The sequence below is a fragment of the Lutjanus erythropterus genome, chromosome 10 (assembly GCF_056507025.1).
Source record: "Lutjanus erythropterus isolate fLutEry1 chromosome 10, fLutEry1.hap2, whole genome shotgun sequence".
Classification (NCBI taxonomy): domain Eukaryota; kingdom Metazoa; phylum Chordata; class Actinopteri; order Lutjaniformes; family Lutjanidae; genus Lutjanus; species Lutjanus erythropterus.
Genome location: NC_139326.1, coordinates 28,467,170 through 28,490,588, shown reverse-complemented (window position 1 = coordinate 28,490,588; position 23,419 = coordinate 28,467,170). Strand labels below are relative to the sequence as shown.

The following is a 23,419-nucleotide window of genomic DNA, read 5'->3' as shown; positions in this document are numbered from 1 at the left end:
ACAAGGGTGTAATAAAAATGAAGGAAAAAGTAAAAAAGTAAATAAATAAATATGTAAATAAAACAAAACAAAGTGTCTGGTTTTGAACACATTTACGTTATTTTTTGCTGTTTTTTAAGTTGTAAGGTTGTAAGGTTCGGGTTTTTCTTGTTCTTAAGGTAACCGTATTGAACCATATTGAAAGTCGCCACCTGTAGAGGGCGCTGCTAGTTCATGCATCGGGTGTGACCTTTGACACCGGAACCGGAAACTAGCCGCAGCAGCGGGTTGTTGTGCGCTCGTGCTGTCTTTGTAACGTATGAGAGACGCACTTTCTTCAATGAAACTCGGACATTTTTGAGAACAATCTTATGCTACAAATTTAAAGACTGCACCGATGTTACCGTCGTCTCCATAAAGAGACAGAGTTAAGTGAACTCTGTGGATGTTTTTATTCAGTCGGCCGCTTCACAACGAGTAAAAAGTGCTAAAAGCTAAAAGAGAAAACTGGCACCATGGCGGATGTTACTGCCCGTAGTCTGCAGTACGAGTACAAAGCGGTGAGTATTTTGTCTAAAGAGAAATATATCATCACCAACAGGCAGAAAGTCGTGTGTCTATGTGAGCTTTTAATATGCTTTTACGTTATCAAGCTAACTGGCTCGCTGCTTGTTTTTGATTCATGCTACTTCTTGTTTAGCTAGCCACTCCACTAACTAGCTGTTAGCCTAGCTTGAGCTGCACAGGCTGATGCTCTGACTGATCACCTTGTGTTTGTATTGATCTGTTAGAACTCAAACTTGGTGTTACAAGCTGATCGCTCTCTGATCGACCGCACACGGAGAGATGAACCCACCGGAGAGGTACTGTCCCTGGTGGGGAAGCTGGACGGGACCAAGATGGGTGACAAGGCTCAGAGGACCAAACCTCAGAAGCTGGAGGAAAGACGAGACAAGTCAGTCCTGTCAACAACAGATCTTATTATCTTTGTCAAGTTAAAGCAACACTCGTATCTTTGTACAAGTCTGTTTAGCATTGGTACCTCATACAGTTAGTGTATCTACATTTTCAATATGTGCGTTTTTTTTCTGCGGGACAAGGGGGTCAGAAGTTTACTTTCCCAATTGTTTTTATGCAATTATAAAGCTGTGAAAGTTGTGTTTTGTTTTGTTTTTTTAATTATTGTAATTTGTATGTTGGAGGGTTTTTTTTTTGTAGTTGTTTGTTTTCAGTAAATACATTTAAATAAAATGTCAGAAAGTAAACTAAGTAAGCAAATTTAATTTCTCTTTAAATAAAGAATAATAGAAATAATATAATCCCAAAATTAATTGCAAGACAATGACTAGCATTTGCAGCACATAAATTACATAAATTTTGACCAATTCATGATTATATCTAACAGAAAACATTTCAAAACAATGTTCAGTCTAATTTGTATTACCTCCCACTGATAATGTAACTCTTATGATTTTTATACTGAAGTTAATGACTGCCCGGGGTGGTAGGAAAAGGAAAACTCTGAAATGGCCCAAGCAATGAATGTCTGATCCTTCTGATACACTTAAGTTCGTGTTGTTTCAGTGTCTATTGGGTGACACTATCCTTAATCCTTTTTATTTTCTCTTGTTCTGTCTACACAGGAGGCGAAAAAGAGATGAGGACAGGCACGATATCAACAAAATGAAGGGCTTCACTCTCCTGTCTGAAGGCATAGATGAAATGGTGGGCATTGTGTACAAGCCTAAAACCAAAGAAACCAGAGAGACTTATGAAGTCTTGCTCAGCTTCATCCACGCTGCTTTGGGAGATCAGGTCAGAAAACTTTAAAGCACCAATTTTTGTTTAAATGTCAGTTTGTGTCTTTCATCCTGCATCTGAGGCTTTTATTGACGTTGTCATTATACTTTTTTGCAGCCACGTGATATTCTGTGTGGAGCGGCTGATGAAGTATTAGCAGTGTTAAAGAATGATAAAATGAGGGATAAGGAGAGGCGGCGTGAAGTAGAGCAGCTTCTTGGACCTGCTGACGATACACGCTACCATGTGCTGGTTAATTTGGGCAAGAAGATCACTGACTATGGAGGAGACAAGGACTTACAGAATATGGGTTAGTGCACCAAATATAACTGTGTAGTTCTTTGGTCAACCAAAGATAATCTTGGTCGACTGAAATTCTACCTACTCTTCAACCTGTTGATTAGTCAATGGGGGAAAAAATTTAGCATGTTTTCTTAGGTGAACTGAAATGGCCACAATGCACTGATTGCTCATTACCTGGAAGCCTAAATTGGTGCTAATCAAAGTTACAAAACATTGCTAAGCAAATGAATTCCTGAAGTTTCACCACTATTTTTCAAAATGTACTTATATTATTACCTTCAGGGTATGTCTATCAAATACATTTACAAACAGCAACAAAACATCAGCGAGGGTCACAGAGCAGAACTGGCTTCCAAATGAAAACAAAGCTAATGCTAACTGAGCTATACTGCAGTATAAACAGCATACCAACCAACCAACCAACCAATAGTGATCAATAGTCTTATGGCAGTTTTCCAGGAACATATTCTTATGATGTAATCTTTCCTTTACAGATGACAACATAGATGAAACGTACGGTGTGAATGTCCAGTTTGAATCTGACGAAGAGGTGAGGACTTTTTGTTTATTTTGTAGGATTTGCAAAATTCAGTTTTTAAGTAGATTGTGTCACAAATGTTCCTTTTCCTTGTTATTAAGGAGGGGGATGAAGACCAGTTTGGAGAGGTCAGAGATGAACACTCAGATGAAGACAGTGAAGGAGAGGAGGCAGATGTGGGCTGCACTCTTTCAGCCAATGTAAGTGCAACATTTGTACTGAATTACACCATTATGTTTGCATACTGTATGGCACAAAAAGTTCATAATTTACTCTTCATTTAGCTTGGGGCCACAGGTGATGTGATGACGGTGAAGAAAAAAGATCTACACCCTCGAGACATTGATGCGTTCTGGCTCCAGCGTCAGCTTAGCCGTTTCTACGATGATGCCATCGTTTCCCAAAAGAAAGCTGATGAAGTCTTAGAAATCCTCAAGGTGTGTCTGACTTCTCATCTGTTGTGAGTTTTTTGTTTAGCACATTTATATTTTTCAGACCAACTCATCCATCGTCTGTCTGTTTTCCACAGACTGCCAGTGATGACAGAGAATGTGAGAACCAGCTGGTGTTGCTGCTTGGCTTCAACACCTTTGATTTCATCAAAATCCTCCGTCAGCACCGTCGTATGAGTAAGTCACTGGTGTCGAATAATGTATTTTTAGATTATTGGATTTTGTTGAAGTTGTTAATCACTTTCTTTTTTCTGATGCACAGTTCAGTATTGTACCATGCTGGCGAGCGCTCAGAGTGAGGCAGAAAAGGAACGGATCATAGGAAAGATGGAGTCTGATCAGGAATTGTCTAAGATTCTTTACCAGCTGCAGGAGACAGAGAAGGAGGATATTATTCGGGTAAGACCTGTTGTTTGTAAAATTAGGCATGAAATTATATAAAAGGGTCTCTTTTCTATTTTGTCAATCACATCTTTTTCATGGGTTGTTATGTTCTTAGGAGGAGAGATCTCGCAGGGAGAGGGTGAGGAAGTCTCGCGTTGATGACATGGAGGCGATGGACATCGACCACGGAGAGGTAAATATTGTAACTGTTCATATATCAACTGCACATTATACAAGCAGGATACCTTTCTATGGAGTTTCCATCATTATCTAAGATTGCTGTATTGGGTTGGTAGAATGGCACCAGTGACACTCAGCCTCTGATTGGCTTGAATGTGAAACAGTTTTCATGCAAACAGTCATGCTCTTGTCATCCTGGGAAGCTAAGGTGCACTGTATGTATGCACTAAAAAATTGACATCCATTCTTCTCATCCTACAGTCGATGGCTCCTAGACAGTTGCTAGACCTCGATGACCTGGCCTTCACACAGGGGAGCCACTTCATGGCCAACAAACGTTGCCAGCTCCCGGACGGCTCATTTCGCAAACAGCGCAAAGGTTATGAAGAAGTCCATGTGCCTGCGCTCAAACCCAAGCCCTTTGCTGATGATGAGGTTTGTTGGTTTTATGTCTTCATGTGGAAAACTTGACATTGCCCAACAATGCAGCAACAATGCAGTGATAATTAGCATATAGGTGTGTTCATTGTCCTCCGTTCTGTACATTGTGTTATCAGGTGCTTGTTGCCATTGAGAAATTGCCCAAGTATGCACAGGCGGGATTTGAAGGGTTCAAAACCCTGAACCGCATCCAGAGCAAGCTGTTCAAGACAACCATGGAGACAGATGAGAACCTGCTAGTGTGTGCACCTACGGTAAGCAAATGTAAAGCCAAAAGCATTGTGACAGTTTATTACAAGTGTCTTGTCTCCTACAATTTTGTAATTCTTTGTACACACAGGGAGCTGGTAAGACCAATGTTGCTTTGATGGCAATGCTGAGAGAAATTGGAAAGCATATAAACCTGGACGGAACCATCAATGTAGACGACTTCAAAATAATCTACATTGCACCCATGCGCTCCCTTGTGCAGGAGATGGTGGGAAGCTTTAGTAAGGTGAGCCTTGCCTCTGTCCTACAGAGATTTGTTTTTTTTTATATATATATATATGTATGTGTGTGTGTGTGTGTGTGTGTGTGTATATATATATATATATATATATATATATATATATATACACATATATATATATATATATATATATATATATATATATATGTGTGTATAACTGTGTGTGTGTGTATATATATATGTGTATAACTGTGTGTGTGTGTGTGTATATATATGTATATATATGTACAGTTCTATATATAAGGATTGTTAGAATTAATTTAAATCAGCTCATTTTGGTGGTTGTGTGATTTTAGTGATTTACTTATGTTCTCCATTTTCCCAGCGCTTGGCAAGTTACGGCATCACAGTGTCTGAGCTGACGGGAGACCACCAGCTCTGCAAGGAGGAGATTAATGCTACTCAAATCATTGTCTGCACCCCTGAGAAATGGGATATCATCACCCGGAAAGGTGGAGAGCGTACCTACACCCAGCTTGTGCGGCTCATTATCATTGTAAGTGCAGTGAAGGTGTTGACAAAGTCATGAAACACACCCAGTAGAATACATGTCTACTTTTATGCGCCAATGATTAGACACAAAACTCCCATGATAACAATGCAAATGTGTTGCGCAGGATGAAATCCACCTGCTGCATGACGACCGTGGACCCGTGTTGGAGTCTCTGGTGGCGAGGACCATCCGCAATGTGGAGCTGACCCAGGAGGATGTGCGTCTGCTGGGCCTCAGTGCCACACTGCCCAACTACGAAGATGTAGCTACCTGCCTGCGTGTGGATCCTGCAAAAGGACTCTTCTACTTTGACAACAGGTATGCTGTTTGGAGAAAGTTAAAAAGTTAACACATAAGTGATCATGCTTTGTCCACATATATTTGGAGAAGGACCATTACACCTATATCATCTCTGATAACCATACTCTTGTTCTCTGTAGTTTCCGTCCTGTGCCCCTGGAGCAGACTTATGTTGGCATCACAGAGAAGAAGGCCATCAAGCGTTTCCAGATCATGAATGAGATTGTCTATGAAAAGATAATGGAGCATGCTGGAAAGAACCAGGTGAGTCAACAATAAATCAATAAATCAACCTTTACGTTACCTCCTGAACTTACATTTGTCTTGCATTTATCTACATTTAGCCAGACTTGAAAAATTCCTGAAATTAATTTATCTCCACCAGGTTCTAGTATTTGTCCACTCCAGGAAGGAGACAGGAAAGACTGCCAGGGCCATAAGAGACATGTGTTTGGAGAAGGACACACTGGGTTTGTTCCTCAGAGAGGGTTCAGCATCCACTGAAGTGTTGAGAACTGAGGCAGAGCAGTGCAAGGTGAGTAAACCTGAAACCTGAAGATCAATGACAGAATTTAAAAGTGGTCAGAATCCTGTGAGACGCATGTGAATTTTCTCATGTAGAACCTTGAGCTGAAGGATTTGCTGCCTTATGGCTTCGCAATCCACCATGCCGGTATGACCAGAGTGGACCGTACGCTGGTAGAGGATCTGTTTGCTGATCGGCACATCCAGGTTCTGGTGTCCACAGCTACTCTGGCCTGGGGTGTCAACCTCCCGGCACACACTGTCATCATCAAAGGCACTCAAGTGTACAGCCCGGAGAAAGGCAGATGGACTGAACTGGGAGCCCTGGACATTTTACAGGTCAGTCTGTACAGGCTGGATACTAAACTGCATGAGAGAGAGCTTCATACCTTTTTGCTAACAGTAATAACTCAATGAATTATGTCTTATTTTAGATGCTTGGTCGAGCCGGCCGTCCTCAATATGACACCAAAGGAGAGGGAATCCTGATCACGTCCCATGGAGAGCTGCAGTACTATCTGTCCCTGCTCAACCAGCAGCTGCCCATAGAGAGTCAGATGGTGGGCAAGCTGCCTGATATGCTCAACGCTGAGATTGTACTGGGAAATGTGCAGAACGTAAAGGTGTGTTGCGTGTCAGTGTAGAAGGAGCTGGTCAAATATTCTGTTGCTTGTACACTTTCTGTAACTTAAAGAATTTGTTGTGTCAGGATGCTGTGAACTGGCTCGGCTACACCTACCTCTATGTGCGCATGCTCCGCAACCCCACCCTGTATGGTGTCTCCCATGATGACCGGAGTTCAGACCCACTGCTGGAGAGACGCAGGATGGACCTGGTGCACACAGCAGCCAGCGTCCTGGACAAGAACAGCCTCGTCAAATATGACAAGAGGACTGGCAGCTTCCAGGTATGATTATCACATCTTGAAGGGGAATTCTGGTATTTTGATATCACATATTTTGGGGTCTAAATGACTAATAAGTAGAAAAGGCCTTGGAAATGGTCACGAAGATTGCTTTGGTTGCCAGACACAAAACAGGCTGCAATGGCTGAAATGTAATCCTTGGGGGCTACTGTGTTTGTAACTGTTATGATAGATATGTTAAAAATAGAGTCTAAGTTCAAAAATAATTACCTTTTATCGTTTCATTATGCCAATGCTGTTAAATTAGTGAAGAGTTTGTCCTCAGGCTTTTAATTATTGACTTTTTTGCCTGTTTGCCTGAAGGTCACAGACCTGGGACGCATTGCCAGTCACTTCTACATCACTCATGACTCCATTCAAACCTACAACCAGCTGCTGAAACCAACTCTGAGTGAGATTGAACTCTTCAGAGTATTTTCACTTTCCTCAGAGTTCAGGAACATCACAGTGAGAGAGGTATGGTTGGTCTAGAGACAGTCATGGTTGTTCAATTTTAACCCCAACAAGGCGTCATTAAACATGCTGAATTTAAATATAATATCTCGTAGGAGGAGAAGCTGGAGCTGCAGAAGCTGCTGGAAAGAGTTCCAATTCCTGTAAAGGAAAGCATTGAGGAGCCCAGTGCAAAGGTAACATTCATAATGAGTGATCAATTTGTTAAAAATTACATTTAGTTCTCAGCAACCAAAATAAAAGCATTCCAAATTTTTTGATGATATGTCACCAGTCAGCTATTATATAAGATTAGTTCAACATTATGGCTTGGATTTTGGATTGGTGTGTTTGCAGATTAGGTGTTATTTGATTTTTTTTTCTCTTGTTTATATAAGCAGTATTAATTAAATGGCAATATTTTTTTTCTGTATTTTGTTTCTTATCATTTCAGATCAATGTGCTGCTCCAGGCATACATCTCTCAACTCAAACTGGAAGGCTTTGCTCTTATGGCCGACATGGTGTACGTTACACAGGTAAGAAAAAACCTACTTTCATTATTGTTTTGGTCCACTTTTACTTTAATTTGGATTTAGTCTTGGTCTTAGACTTGGTCTTAGAAAATGACTGAAAACAATTATAAAAATATTTGGCGATTAATTTAATAATCAACAACTAAGTCTTCGACTAATCTAGACAACGATACATAGCCAGATGATGGAAAGAAATAACATCATGGATATGTTTAATATTGTTTTTCTGAAAATCTTGGTGCCTGACATAACTGTCCATGAATACTATTTAATTTGTGTTAGTAAAACACGAGACAACAAACTTCTACAAAAGTCAGCTGTGGTTCTTCAAATTAAGTCCTCCTGAGATTAATTTAATTTATTTTCTTATTTCAGAGTGCTGGAAGGTTAATGCGGGCCATATTTGAGATTGTACTCAACAGGGGCTGGGCTCAGCTGACAGACAAGACCATGAATCTTTGTAAGATGATTGACAAGAGAATGTAAGTCTGTAATTCTTTACTTTAGAAAAACTGGTTATGCTATGTTTTGTTTTCCAAGGCAGTCCGCTGATATTCTGTGTCACTGTCCTCCACAGGTGGCAGTCAATGTCTCCGCTGCGACAGTTCAAGAAGCTGCCAGAGGAGGTGATCAAGAAGATTGAGAAGAAAAACTTCCCCTTTGAGCGTCTCTATGACCTCAACCACAATGAGATTGGTGAGTGTTCCTCCCCCACAACATGCTCACTAAATTCGTCCCTCAGCCTGAAAATTAATTAGGAGTCATATGTTTCATTTGTCAGGTGAGCTCATCCGAATGCCAAAAATGGGGAAGACCATCCACAAATACGTCCACCAGTTCCCCAAACTGGACCTGGCAGTCCATCTGCAGCCCATCACCCGCTCTACACTGAAAGTGGAGCTCACTATCACACCTGACTTCCAGTGGGACGATAAGGTCAGTAGTTAGATCCATGATGCTCTGCGCCTAAAAGTCTTTCTGTATCTTATCCTCCTGACTCACTTTCATTTTCCCCACTTAGATCCATGGATCATCTGAGGCATTCTGGATCCTGGTCGAGGACGTGGACAGTGAGGTCATCCTCCACCACGAGTACTTCCTGCTCAAAGCCAAATACGCCCAGGACGAACATCTTGTGACTTTCTTTGTCCCTGTGTTCGAGCCTCTGCCACCACAGTACTTCATCCGTGTGGTCTCAGACCGATGGCTCTGTGAGTAACTTGATTGAAACGTGTTATTACGTGATGTTTATGGAAGCACTTCAACAAACTGCTTGACTTCTTCTGTTTCTTTTTAGCCTGTGAGACTCAGCTCCCAGTGTCCTTCCGTCACTTGATCCTACCAGAGAAGTATCCTCCACCTACTGAGCTGCTGGATCTGCAGCCGCTGCCCGTCACTGCTCTCAGGAACTCTGCCTTTGAAGCTCTCTACCAGAACAAGTTCCCTTTCTTCAACCCCATCCAGACACAAGGTACAAAATGATTTAAATAGTCTGTAATCCACGATACTTTTCCATCATCATTTAAAGCCACTGGAAATTCAAATCCACAACAGCCTTCTGCCTGTGGAATTTAGGGCCTTTTTTAAATATATTTTGGGCTTTTATGCCTTCATTTAAAAGACAGCGAAAGATATGACAGGAACAGGGGAGAGAGTCTGGGAATGAAATGCAGCAAAAGGCTGTAAGTGGGAGTCAAACCCACAGTAGCTGCAGTTGAATCACAGCCTCAGTACATGGGGCAAACACTAACACACACCAACTGAGCACTGAGCTACCAGGCCACCAGTTCCACTCTTTGGATCCAAACTAACATGTTGAAACACCAGAGTCACACAAAAACAGGCAGGTGTGGAACAGCAGCTTCTCTGTTGTGCAAAAATTGTTCTGTAAGATTACTTTGATTTGAAAAGATCATAGAGGTCAGCTTTAGTAAATGGCAAAACAAAGCAATGAAAATATTCTAACTATAGTGTATGCTTAAAATGATGTTGTGTTTTTTTTTTAGGTGTCTAAAATCTATTTCGATGCCGACCTTGTCTGCAGCAGTACATTGTTTAGCCTCTTTTCCAGTACTCCTGTGGGAGATGTCAATCAAATTGTGATCTTTTACGCCCACACAATCTTGAGAGATGGTCTCAACAGTAAAATGAGCAAAGTTTTCTAATACTTCTAGAGATCTTATTCACTCAGGTTTTTGTGAGATACTCAAGTGCATTTTGAGATTTCAAGCCAGAGTTCCAGAGGCTTTAATCAAGAGATAGTTTCCTCCCTGGGTGTTTCCGTCCTTTGTTCTTGAGGTTCAGGAGTCCTTACAGGCCCATTTCACATTGATTTCTTGATTTGATTTGATTGTCTCTGTCCCTCTAGTGTTCAACGCTGTTTACAACAGTGATGATAATGTGTTTGTGGGAGCTCCCACCGGCAGTGGAAAGACCATCTGTGCTGAGTTTGCCATCCTGAGGATGCTGCTGCACAATGCAGAAGGTCGCTGTGTCTACATCACCCCAATGGAAGCACTGGCTGAACAGGTATGAAGTCATTTGGAAGTAATAAATGTGCTTATATTAAAACTAGCATTGCTTTCTTTTCCCATTTATAATTATTAATTATGTAAATCTTTCTTTCAGGTGTTTGTCGACTGGCACCAGAAGTTCCAGGATGTCCTGAACAAAAAGGTGGTTCTGCTGACTGGAGAAACAAGCACAGATCTGAAGCTCTTGGGAAAAGGCGACATTATTGTCAGCACCCCTGACAAATGGGACATCCTGTCTCGTCGCTGGAAGCAGAGGAAGAACGTCCAGAACGTCAGCCTGTTTGTTGTGGATGAGGCTCACCTCATTGGAGGAGAAAATGGAGTAAGAACATTGCTTTGTGCTGCGTTTACACATAAGATGTAGGCTATAATATCCATTTACAGACTGTGCATCATGTTTACGTCTTTGTTTAATTTCATTAGCCTGTGTTGGAGGTCATCTGCTCCAGGATGAGGTACATCTCCTCTCAGATCGAGCGTCCCATCCGCATCGTGGCCCTCAGCTCATCTCTGTCCAATGCCAAAGACGTGGCCCACTGGCTGGGCTGCAGCACCACAGCCACATTCAACTTCCACCCCAACGTCAGACCTGTGCCTCTGGAGCTGCACATCCAGGTCTGTGACTGAAAAAAACAGGAATATATTATTTCTAAAAATTTAATTGTGCAGACATTCAAGAAGACATGAATTCCTGTCAGGTTCCTGATTTGCTGTTACTCTTTTGGTCTGTTTAGGGTTTCAATGTGAGTCACACTCAGACCCGCCTGCTGTCCATGGCTAAGCCGGTGTATCACGCCATCATGAAGCACTCTCCCTCAAAGCCAGCTGTGGTGTTTGTCCCGTCCCGCAGACAGACTCGCCTCACAGCCATCGACATCCTCACTTTCTGTGCTGCTGATGTGGTACCTCAGAGGTCAGTCACTATAATGAGATCATGCCTGTAGATGAGGAAAATAGATCCTAATATTCCACTATTAATCATAATAATAAATGCCTCATGTAACCACCTCAGTCATCAGAAGACACTCGTGATCCAGCCAGAATCTGAAGGAATTTTCAATCAGGTTGTGACGGCTGGTTTAAACCTTTAATAATCCATTCGAAAGGAAAATCTTTGTGCCTAATAACAGGGTTTGTACAGGTGCTGGACATCCTTGAAAACACTTTCTTAATGTCGTGTTTTCAAGGTTTGAAAAGTGCTCAGATTTTGGATAAAGTGCTGGAAACTGCTTGAAATTTTAATCGTATTATTTTCATGATAAATCGCAAACATCTGAATAGTTCACTTTTTAGATAAAGGAATAAAATAAGTCCGATATTTGCTCAGACAGGATATAAGAGATGCCACGCCCACCTACAAGCATGTGACACATTTTGAAACCATAAACTTTATTTTGTTTTCTTAAATTTGTCACCCTACTGTGGAATGCTATCACAATACATTTTGTTATTGTTTTAATGGGCAGAACCACTTTATTAAGAAGTGGTAGGGTTGAATGGTTTTGGTACGATGATATTTAGTTTAAAATGGTATTTTGACACATATTCTCCCTTTTAACAAATATGTCACCTCCTGCAATTGAAAAATGCAGTAGGTTATATTGTGATTTAGATTAAACTTTGATTAATTGTTCAGCTCTAATAGATGGTCAATTGATTGTTTATTAAATTTAGTTAATGATTATTTTACTGTTAATACTGTACTGTTATTGCTGCACACATAACAAAAACATCTCAAACTATGTCAATTATAGCATTACTAATAACTTCTAAACATTTTCATTTCATTGTTTGTTATCAGTGAAATAATAGTTTAATTAACCATCAATTTACTGTTTATTAATGATGGTTGTTATTATAATGCATTACCAAAGAATTTATGCTCTGATTAAATGTTTTTGGGGCTAGTAAACACACAGCGTATAGGATCACTTTATTCAGCATCCATGTATACAGCAAAGTTTTGTCCATGTAATCACAGCTTGTGATAGTGCTGATGTTGCCGTGACATCTTAACACTGTGGACAAAGAATAAATGTTTGTCTCTCCGTAGGTTCTTGCATTGCACTGAAAAAGACCTTGCTCCATTCCTGGACAAAATAAATGACTCAACTCTGAAAGAGACATTGGCCAACGGCGTGGGCTACCTGCATGAGGGCCTGTCTGCAACTGAACGCAAGATAGTGGAGCAGCTCTTCAACTCGGGTATGACTCACTCCTCCTCTGCACTTTCAGCTCAGTGTATTCGGGTTTAGGAGTAAATAATTATTTTTGGCATCTTTGGTTCTTCTTGTTTGACAGGTGCTGTTCAGGTGGTGGTGTCCTCTCGTTCACTCTGCTGGGGCATCAACATCTCTGCGCACCTCGTCATCGTCATGGACACCCAGTACTACAACGGCAAAATCCATGCGTAAGGATCCCACTAATTTCATGCTCTCATTATATACATACATACATATATTTATATATATAATGTTTGTGACGTTCTCCTCCTGTTTTCTCTCAGATATGTGGACTATCCCATATATGACGTCCTCCAGATGGTGGGCAAGGCGAACAGACCCCTGCTGGATGATGAGGGACGCTGTGTCATCATGTGTCAGGGCTCCAAGAAGGTAGAAAGACCAGCCATCAAAATCCATATACTTATCTTCATCACTTTCCTGCATTGCCATCCTGATCCAGTCACAAATTAGTCTATGAAGACATCTGATTCCAAAGTCCAAAAAGTCGTTACCAAGGCCCAAAAATATCAATGGTCTGTCCCTGTCTGAGTTTGTGAGGAGCTGAGAAGGAATATTGTTCTCTGACCTATACAGGCCATTGGTCAATATCCCTATAAATAGTTCCCCACAATAGCCAATCCTACTCAAATTGAAACAAGTTTTTAAAAAAAATGACAGATGACAAACAACTCAAACTTTCCACAACAATCCAGTGTTTTCTCCTAGTCTTGGACTATTTAGAAGATTAGACACAAAGTCCAAGTGACAGTATTTGCAGATTTCAAAATAAAGGTCTGAATTTTAAAATAAAGGAGATAAAAAGTAAAACTGCAGGGTGTTAATTGAACATTAAAAATGAGATGAAATGATAAAGAAGACATAACAAACGCATATAGAAAGGCTGCCCCCCTCAACATTTTTTGGGCAGTTTTAAATGGGATTGGAGGAATGTGGAAAGGAGAAATGCAGCGAGGACACACAAATGCACAAACTGCAGTTATATTTGTAGGATGACTTTGTGGCAGAAAAAATGAACCAAATGTTTTTTGTTTTCCTGACAGGATTTCTTCAAGAAGTTCCTGTATGAGCCGCTGCCAGTGGAGTCTCACCTGGACCACTGCCTCCACGACCACTTCAATGCTGAGATTGTCACCAAGACTGTGGAGAACAAGCAGGACGCTGTGGACTACCTGACGTGGACATTCCTTTACCGCCGTATGACCCAGAACCCCAACTACTACAACCTGCAAGGCACGTCTCATCGTCAAAGAGCAGTTTTAAAAGAAATGGTTTAATTTATGTTGGATCAAATGTTAAGAACAACTTATAATTGTCAACTTTTGTTTCCTGTCTCAGGCATGTCCCATCGTCACCTGTCAGATCACCTATCTGAGCTGGTGGAACACACATTACATGACCTGGAACAGTCCAAGTGCATCAGCATAGAGGATGAGATGGATGTAGCACCGCTCAATTTGGGCATGATCGCTGCATACTACTACATCAATTACACCACCATTGGTTTGTACCAATAACTGTCCTGTCATGCTCTGTTATCATTGCCTGAGTATCATGCCTTTCATAGGTCTTTTATGTATGAAAAATGTGATGAATTCACACGACTTTGTCTTTTTGCAGAGTTGTTCAGCATGTCCCTGAATGCCAAGACAAAGATCCGTGGGTTAATTGAGATCATCTCCAATGCTGCTGAGTACAAGAACATTCCCATCAGACATCATGAGGATGCACTTCTCCGACAGGTAAACAAACAGCACTGACAAAAATCAAATATATTGGCCACTTTTGCAAAGCACAATAACATTAACATTAGGGATTGGTACTGAAGGTCTGTATTAAACTCACCCTGGAGCTAAATTATTAGAGACTGTTGGATCAATAAGCTCCAACGTTACCTACTCTGTTGCCTGAATTAGAAAACTTAAGATCTTTGTTTATGATGATTTTCAGTTGGCACAGAAAGTGCCCCACAAACTGAACAACCCGAAGTTCAACGATCCCCATGTGAAGACCAACCTGCTGCTGCAGGCCCACCTCTCCAGGATGCAGCTGAGTGCTGAGCTGCAGTCGGACACAGAGGAGATCCTGAGCAAGGTACAGATTCATGTTGACTTCAGCACTCAGCAGGAATGAACTGTTTAAATTTCTAGACTGGATTCCTGTGTCTGTCTGTGTGTGTATTAATTAACCCATAAGTGGTGTTGTGGTTGTAGGCGGTTCGTCTGATCCAGGCTTGCGTTGATGTGCTGTCCAGTAACGGCTGGCTGAGTCCTGCACTGGCAGCCATGGAGCTGGCTCAGATGGTCACTCAGGCCATGTGGTCCAAGGACTCGTACCTCAAACAGCTGCCCTTCTTCACCTCGGAGCACATCAAGCGCTGCACAGAAAAGGTACAGCCGCGTTTTTTCATTTTACTTAAACACACTTCGTAATATCTCATTTTTGCTTCAGTACTATTGTACACGGACCATCTTACCCTGCTGTTTTCATCAGGGTGTGGAGAGCATCTTTGACATCATGGAGATGGAGGATGAAGACAGAACTGCATTGCTGCAGCTCTCAGACGCCCAGATGGCCGATGTGGCTCGATTCTGTAACCGCTACCCCAACATCGAGCTGTCGTATGAAGTGGCAGATAAAGACAGCATCAAGAGGTATGTATGGGTTGTGTCCTGTCCTGCACCACATCTCATTTTTTGACATTTGAAGCTTCTATTTAGGTTTTTGAATAAAAATTCAAATGTCTTGTTTCATAATTTCTGTCATCACTCTAGAAAACACCTTAAAAATTGTTGAACGAAATCATCAGTTTGATGACTTTGTTTTACGGATGCTCAGTGTAGATTTTTTCAGCTAATACAGACTGATAATTACCTGCTTCTCATAGTTGATATGCATAAGATAACCGATCATTTCTCATTTTTGTATTTTAAAAGCAAGTTCATATAACCTGTAGTTTATGTTTACATGAGGCTAGGAAAAGCTCAGATATAGTGAGCAAAGATATGATTTAATATTTCACAGCTCTGACTGAACCAGATCTAACTGATGTTATTAAAACGAAAACAAAGAACAGTTCTGACTCACTTTTCTTGTAAAGTACGCCAGAAAACATCACAAATATACTGTTTTTTTATGGAGCATTTGCCAAAGAATTAAAATTAAATGCTTTGAACATAATCTGTGAAATCAGATATTATTATTGCTGATATTTATCAGCATCACTGCTTGTCAGTTTTGTTTAAATAAATGTAATTTATGGTGCTGTTAGATTGCTGCTTGACTGATCTGCAGTATAAGTGTGCGCCTCCCTTTGGGGGCGTCAAGCAGGAAGGCAAACATTTTTTTCATTGCAGTGAAAATTATGTTTTTTAAAAGGCTAAATGCCAACAAATGTGGATTGAAGCAGAATCTTTTTTTCTTTCTTCTTATTTTCTTTGTTAAAATGAAAAAATGATTGATTACATCCATCTTCTCTCAGTTAATTTTGATTTAACAATGCTCTGGATTTATCAGAAATGTTTGGATCACATAAGAAACAGTCCTGCACCACCACTGGACTCAAAGCCTACAGATAGTATAATACTAATAATGATCAGGTAGCCTGATATTTATCTGCAACTGTGCAGAAATACTGGATTGAAAAAGAATGAAGACATGGAAAAAGGAAAAATGTTGATTTAGTCAAATAGCAGTTTTATCAACAAAGGTTCTAAGCTCCAGCTTTTCAGTATAGCCTTAATTCTGTCAGCGGTGTTGTTTTGTAACGACTGAATGAATACATAAATCAACTCATAATGTTGCAAAGGAAGAATACACAAAAACTTAAAGAGCTGTGTGACGAGGATAATGCCTGTTTTTCATCTTTTTCATCCTAGATTGTTATTTTTGGTGAATGCTGATGTACGTTTCCATGTTTCTTGACAGTGGCAGTCCAGTTCTGGTTCAGGTTCAGCTGGAGAGAGAGGAGGAGGTGACTGGGCCTGTCATCGCACCCCTCTTCCCTCAGGTAAATAAATATAAATAAATGCCATGTGTTTTTTTTACATTACCAAAAGTCTCTATGATCATTTCCTCATTGACATGTAATCACTCTTACAGAAACGTGAGGAGGGCTGGTGGGTGGTGATCGGAGACCCCAAGTCTAACAGCCTCATCTCAATCAAGAGGCTGACTCTCCAGCAGAAAGCAAAGGTCAGTGAGAATCGCCCACTGCATGTTCTCTATGACCAAAAATAAAAGTCTTTAAACCAACAGAGGCCTCACTTTGTTTATCTGTTCTGTCCCTCCTCTGCAGGTCAAGCTGGACTTTGTTGCACCAGCGATGGGCGTTCATAACTACACCCTGTACTTCATGAGTGACGCATACATGGGCTGCGACCAAGAGTACAAGTTCAGCGTGGATGTGAAGGAGGCGGACAGCGATGGAGACAGTGACTCGGACTAATCAGTAACGTGAGGATTTAAGTCTCCTGTGTTTTGTTTTATATGGAGAGGGATCAGTAGGCGTTTGTTTTTTTTACTGTAGATATTCAGTCTGATTTGTTTCTTCACTTTGTCATTATCATCTCTACTCATGTGAAAACAAGTCATTTTATTCAGTGTCTCAGTTTAAATCACCTGAATGATGTTCACCAGTCCAGAATTATAATGTACAGCATCTGTTAACAGTTAATATAATCAGACATGTATTAACAGGTATATGGCAGACTCATTAAGGCCATGATCTGGGCTTGGAGTGTACTGAGTAGATAAAACTTTGCTTAATGATCTACTGTCTGTTTTCAGATCTGACTGAAATTTGATAAACCATTAGAAGTGCAAAAAATTACACTTGTATCAAATTGGTATGCTCTTCACACAGACTGTGTCTTTAAATATACGCAAAAAAACTGCCCTGATTTTTGGTCTTAAAATGTGTTGTGAAATCTAATTCTTGGACTGGTTAAAAATGTTTAGTATGATGTATTGTCTGGGATATTTTTTGCAATAAAGAGAAGCCACACAATTGTTTTATATATGTTTTATGTTTTTATTTATATAAACATAATGAAATGTCAATAGATTCTTCATTGAGCTGTTATAAAGAAATATTATAGACTCACAAAGCACAAGATGCACTGAAGCATTATTGTTTTAGAAACAGACATTAAAAGGGACAGTTTGGTTTATTTGAAGTGGGCTTGTTTGAGGTACTTCGCTCTCTCCAAACCAACCAAAATCCAGTCATCAAAACCAGTCTTGTAGCTTGCAGAAAACAGGAGTTGCTGATTTACTGCTGCCTCAATCTGTTAATTTTTTTTTGTATTATTGTGTGCGTTTGGTGTTTTAAAAGCTTGGTACTGATTCACCAAAGTCACCCAATAACAAAAAACATACTAACAGATGAAGGCAGTAATTCCTGTGTTCTGTAAGCTAAAATGACTGATTTTGCCTATGGCGTTTGGTTGATTTGGAGAGAGTGATATTTGGCTTATGTAACAGCAGTTTCCTATCAGACAGCAAAGTAAAGCAGTGAAAATATTCTAAATATAACATACACTGCTATTTCTGTCAGCTGTCTTAAGTAGCAAAAATCTTTTGTTGCTGACCCTGTCAACAGCAGGTCGACCGGCATCTCCTATAAGTAATTCACTGCCCATGGATAAGTACATCATACAGCCCTACATGAAATAATCCCAACTTTCTTTAATGATAATACATGACATGTTTATGCGCAAATATCAAGCTGAATCCTGCTGAGCTGTCAGCTGTAAAAGGTGAAAGAACAAAGTGTGATGACTACAGTTCCCAGTGTGTGACTTGCCAATTTTGTTCTGAGAAGCCAGTTATATTCAGCAGTCTTCCTCTTGGAACCTCCAGATGGTGATCTCTCCGTCATCGCTGCAGGAGGCCAGGAGACCGGCCTCCTTTGGGTTCCATGCAACACAGTTGACATCCTGGCTGTGAGCTTTGGCCACCTGAGCAGCCAGCGAGAACACGGGCTGGTCGGGATCAGCTGTCTCATCCTCCTTAAACACTCGCACTGCATCGTCACCACAGGCAGTGGCGATAGCGCCAGTCAGTCCACACCTGAGCAAAGATAAACGTTATCAGTTTCATCTAACGAGATAATAAATTAAGTTGCAAGCAGACCTGTAAAAATTACAATGCATTTTGAAATTCCTACTGAAAGGTCAAACAGTTTTGAATGTTTTTAAAAAGGCACGATTTCTAACATGATTTTACTAAAGAGTTAATTTACCCCCTGCACCAATAATAAGGAACAAGACTTTAAAACAATGTTTGGGTAGGAGCACTTCCTTAAAAAATGTGTTTGTTTGAGGTGCTATTTTGATCGGGACACGTATTTTTAAAAAAAAAAACTTTATAACAAATGCCAATTATAATGCCTTTATTGTCACATCATGGTCACGTTAGACCGTAAACAAATTCTAATGTGTTTCAGCATCAAGACTTAATCGGGGAGCCAAACAGGTCAGATCAGGGTGTGGGAATAAAAACACACCAGCAGATGGCATTGTTTAGCCCACAATATTCAACATGGCAATGTAGTTAAACTACTAAAATTACTAAGATAATATGTTGGTCTTTAATTAAATGTTTGATGAATATCATGGGATAAACAATTCCATCTGCTGGAGTGTTTCTATTCCCACAACCTCTCAGCCAAAACTCCAAGTGGAAGATTGCTGTCTGTGGAAGACCAATATAAAGGGCTGTTTGTTGTATTTCATGTGTTTGACTCCCAGACAAAGGCTTGATTCCGAAACCTGTGTGTTTCTTTTATGGTTTAGCATGGCCATGCCAAAACAATAAAGGCATTATAATTGTTTTAAAAGAGAGTGCCTTGGAATCTACACCCTGTGTTGTGAGCAGTTTCATGTAGGAACCATTTTTAATATGGATAAATGGCACTGAAGGCCAGACGAAAAGTATGTCATTTTGATTTAGGGGTGATCTGTCCCTTTAATGGACAAGCAGATGATCCACAGGTCTCACCAGATTAAGGGTATAAACAGGGTTGAGAGTCCACTGGACTCATACAACATAATATGACAGTGAGAAGAATCTTACCAGGCGACATCATACACTGTTCGTCCGTGGTACCCAGACAGAGTGCAGATACACTTCCATGACAAGTCTCCTGTTTGATAAACAGAACAGAAATAAAGATAAAATAGCATCCGTCCACTTATCCACCCTAATGTAATTTTCATATAGTCAGTTAAAATCAATTCAAGTATGTGACTGATATTAAATCTGGTCTCCAGTGTCATGCAGCTTGTCTACTGGTTAGTCTTAGGACACGATGATATTTACGTTCTTAAGTGCTTGCATGTCAATAATTAAAACATGAGATGAAATTATACCTAGTTTGGTCACTGATAGGATACCACATTTTGTTAACGATGTTTTCTGATTAATGACTTGATTTATGATCAGACTAACATCGTCTACCCCCAACAACTCACCCTGTGCACTTTCATTTGGATACTCCTTCCAAATCTTCACGGTGCGGTCGTCGCTGCAGGAGGCCAGCCTCTGTCCAGTCGCATCAAAAGATAAACTCCAGACTGTGGACGTGTGTCCTTGCAGGGTGGCCCGACACTCCCAGTCATCATCCTCCTCCTTGTAAATACAAATGTTGTTGTCGTAGCTGGCTGAAGCCAGGAGCTGCATGAATACATGGTGAATACAAAGTGAGATAACAACACAGACTCTATTACTCCAGGAAAAAAATACACAGTGTTTTTACTGATGTTTCACCTGTTTGTACTCATAAGTCTGTGGCCAGTAATTTTACACATGCTTTCTGGTTGTGCAGTAAACTTAATACATATTGGAAAAGCAGCCTTCATTGTTTTTCAACTGCTTTTAGGAAACACAAGGAACCTGATCCTGATCCCTTCTTGAAGCAACAAATTCCCCAGTAAGTATGAAACAAAGGCTGTTTTGTTTGGAATGGCAAAAGCTGCAAAGTTGATTTTAAGAGTGCGGAAACTTATGGTTTGTGGATGGGAGTCATGGCAAAAACGTGACATCTAAAGAGACTGAGATTCTATACTGACAATAAAGTGAGTGCATTCGACAAGATCTGGTACCTGGGATTGAAATTTTTTTAGGGCGAGGACTACTTTGATGTGGCCACCTCAAAGAACATCGCTGTGTATCTTTTTTTCTCCTTTTTTACTATCTGTATATACCTTTGTAAATGTATTTTGTAAAGCTGCTTGTACTTAATTCAATTTGAATGTGGCTAAGATGTGCTGTTTTCCTTTGGGGTTCTTTAGGGGGATGTCCATTTTTGTTGTCCTTTCTTCCTTTATAGCTGACATATTTTTGTTAAGCACTTAACATAATAAAAAAAATATATTTAAAAATAAAATAATGGTGCAGCAAACAGAGAAATGATTTCAGTCCACAGAGTAGAGTATGACCTACCTCCTGGGTCGGGTGCCAAACAACGTGCTTGACATCTTGTGTGTGAGAGTTTACGACCGTAACACACTCATACTCATCCTCTTCATCCACTGTGAAATGCAAAAATGGAAAGAGATCATTTCAGAGGCATAGATCAGCAGATCAGTAAACAGAATTCATGCATCTGATGCAGTGACACATTGCAGTTTAACACAAACCTTCCCAGACCCAGACACTTTTGTCTCGGCTGCATGTTGCCAGCAGGTTCCCTGAAGGTGCCCACGCCACACATTTGACCTCATTTTCATGTCCTTCCAACACAGTCAAACTCTGGAAAACAAGGTTTAAAGGTTAAACACAGACAGAAATCTACAAAGTTGCAGGTTATTTAAAGTTCAGATTAAACATCTCACCCAACCTCAAAATCATTGTCCTTCTTCTTCCAGATGCACGTGGTTGCATCAAAGCTGGCTGAGGCCAGATAGTTCCCACAGGGAGACCACGCCACTTTCCTCACAGTGCGCTGGTGTCCATCCTGAAGGACACTCATACATACCCAAGAGTCACCTGAAAGAGGAGGTTGGGAAAGTTGTCAGCCATCATACTGTTTATACTAAGGCTGCTATCCTTTTAATTTCTGTTAATAATTAATAAAGGAAATATTCAAAATCAATGTGCAACACTAATTTTTGGTAATATGCATTTACAGGTTTTGTATGTCTGATTTTAGGTATTTAATTAATTAAATGAGCCAAAAATAGACATACCTGGTATTTTATCTCAGAAATAGTTTCTATGTTGAATTTCCAGATATATTATACTGTTAAACTATGTTAGATAAATAAATCCCATGGCTTTGATTTATTAGTTCTGATTTTTTTTTAAATTTATCAATAATATTTTATGGTAGTTTCAAACTTATAAAATTGACAGTTAAACAGTTTTATTTATTTATTTATTTATTTTTCCTGACCTCTCAAGACCCACCTACAGGGCCTTCACGGCACCACCTGTGGGCCGCAGCCCACACACTGGGAGTCACTGCTGTACATTATATTCTGTATAAAAAAATATCCAATGTCGATCTAGGATTTTTTTTTTTTCAGTATTGGTCGGTAGTGTTTTCAAATCGTTGATTTAGAGGAAGGATGACAGGAACGTGAAAACTTATATTCATCTGACTTTTTTTGACCACATGAGAGTGAACTCAGAGAGTGACTGAAAACTAGTAAGAACTCGTTATAACTGCAAGAATATCTGAAGCAGTGACGTGAACGTTAGTGAGATGTTATGAGCAATTGGTTTCTAAAAGAGTACAAGAAGACAGTACATCCAATCAAACCCATACTGCTGTATTATTATAATATAATGTTATTTGACCGCTAGCTTAAGCATCAGCTCAATGTTTTATAAGTTAACTGTCACTCAGTTCATTTTGACAGCTCACCCTCTCTACCCCAGATCCGGATGGCCTTGTCTCCCCCGCAGGAGGCCAGCAACGTCCCGGAGGGACTCCAGCAGACGAACCAGCATCGAGAGTCCGGGTGAGCGCTCAGTCTCTGGACCAGGGACAGAGCCTCCTTCATGTCTCAGCTGCTAGTACAATGATGAAGATGCGTCTGAGCTGCTGTCACTCCCGGTCAGGTGTCTCCTCCTGTCCGTTAGCGCTGACGGTTAGCTAACACGAAATAAATTGGTTAACAAACAGCACGACGCACCGTAACAAGCCGCACAAACAAACGGCGATGCTGTCCTAAACTACAGTAATTTAACAGCTTCAATAGAAACTGGAATCAGAAAATCAACGTATCTGCACGAAAGAACACAGTACAAAAGTTCACAAACAGGACCATGTCGGAAATGCCGCCATCTTTTCTCATTAAGTGCTTGGCGCGGTGCATTGTGGGATTTATTTTTTTCTTTTTTCCTTTTCTTGTCAACAACAACAATAATAATACTAATACCACTACTACTAATAATAATAATGATAATAAGAATAACAACAACAACAATAATAATAATAATAATAATAATAATAATAATAATAATAATAATAATAATAATGTTATAATTTGTTATATCAAAAAATGATATTGGTTAAAAGAATAACCTTCATTTTAAAATATTGATGTTACATACTCGACCACTATTTAAGAACTCTTTAATTAAAATATTTAGACATTTCAAATCTATTCAAGTTCTTTGTTTTATAGACCCTGAGGTGTTTGTTTCTGTTATTCTTCTCTCTGCTCCTGCTTGTTGCAGTTCCTGAGAAGTGACTAAATTTGTTTATTCCCTGTAAACACTGCATATTTATAATTATGTGACTTGTAGAACGAAAAATACACACATTGCATAATATATAACAACACCATCGCAATAAAAATGTTATATAATGTTAGAACAGCATATTTAACCAT

General features: G+C 40.1%; 2 protein-coding genes across 2 annotated transcripts; one reads left to right on the top strand and one right to left on the bottom strand.

Moving 5' to 3' along the window:
* The first annotated feature begins 257 nt into the window (after window positions 1–257).
* snrnp200 (small nuclear ribonucleoprotein 200 (U5)) lies at window positions 258–17,432 on the top strand. Its single transcript, XM_084728926.1, has 44 exons — window positions 258–539; window positions 771–934; window positions 1,623–1,794; window positions 1,897–2,089; window positions 2,577–2,632; window positions 2,722–2,820; window positions 2,905–3,057; window positions 3,150–3,249; window positions 3,335–3,471; window positions 3,572–3,649; window positions 3,898–4,071; window positions 4,194–4,331; window positions 4,418–4,573; window positions 4,914–5,084; window positions 5,206–5,399; window positions 5,522–5,645; window positions 5,767–5,916; window positions 6,003–6,245; window positions 6,341–6,529; window positions 6,616–6,813; window positions 7,135–7,287; window positions 7,380–7,460; window positions 7,718–7,801; window positions 8,174–8,280; window positions 8,376–8,494; window positions 8,580–8,734; window positions 8,820–9,009; window positions 9,096–9,269; window positions 10,167–10,327; window positions 10,427–10,654; window positions 10,756–10,947; window positions 11,067–11,245; window positions 12,386–12,537; window positions 12,634–12,742; window positions 12,839–12,947; window positions 13,619–13,808; window positions 13,914–14,078; window positions 14,196–14,317; window positions 14,526–14,669; window positions 14,789–14,965; window positions 15,069–15,229; window positions 16,503–16,584; window positions 16,677–16,769; window positions 16,873–17,432. Exons 1-44 carry the CDS (start codon window positions 495–497, stop codon window positions 17,020–17,022), a joined length of 6,411 nt encoding a protein of 2,136 aa, XP_084585052.1. The 5' UTR covers window positions 258–494; the 3' UTR covers window positions 17,023–17,432.
* An 816-nt stretch (window positions 17,433–18,248) lies between these two features.
* Window positions 18,249–22,852, bottom strand: ciao1 (cytosolic iron-sulfur assembly component 1). The gene is made up of 7 exons (XM_084728925.1): window positions 22,447–22,852; window positions 21,418–21,566; window positions 21,218–21,329; window positions 21,021–21,109; window positions 20,051–20,252; window positions 19,653–19,722; window positions 18,249–18,647 (listed from the first exon to the last, which is right to left on the bottom strand). The coding sequence occupies exons 1-7, from the start codon at window positions 22,583–22,585 to the stop codon at window positions 18,410–18,412; spliced, it is 999 nt and encodes a 332-aa protein (XP_084585051.1). The 5' UTR covers window positions 22,586–22,852; the 3' UTR covers window positions 18,249–18,409.
* Window positions 22,853–23,419: the final 567 nt, after the last annotated feature.

Coding starts and splice junctions, on each gene's coding strand:
- snrnp200 (XM_084728926.1), top strand. CDS start 495: ATGGCGGATGTTACTGCCCGTAGTCTGCAGTACGAGTACAAAGCG. Junction 935..1,622: donor CTGGAGGAAAGACGAGACAA/GTCAGTCCTGTC, acceptor CTGTCTACACAG/GAGGCGAAAAAGAGATGAGG. Junction 12,538..12,633: donor GGAGCAGCTCTTCAACTCGG/GTATGACTCACT, acceptor CTTGTTTGACAG/GTGCTGTTCAGGTGGTGGTG.
- ciao1 (XM_084728925.1), bottom strand. CDS start 22,585: ATGAAGGAGGCTCTGTCCCTGGTCCAGAGACTGAGCGCTCACCCGGAC. Junction 21,330..21,417: donor AGAAGGACAATGATTTTGAG/GTTGGGTGAGAT, acceptor CTTGTTTTCCAG/AGTTTGACTGTGTTGGAAGG. Junction 18,648..19,652: donor ACAGTGTATGATGTCGCCTG/GTAAGATTCTTC, acceptor ATCTTTGCTCAG/GTGTGGACTGACTGGCGCTA.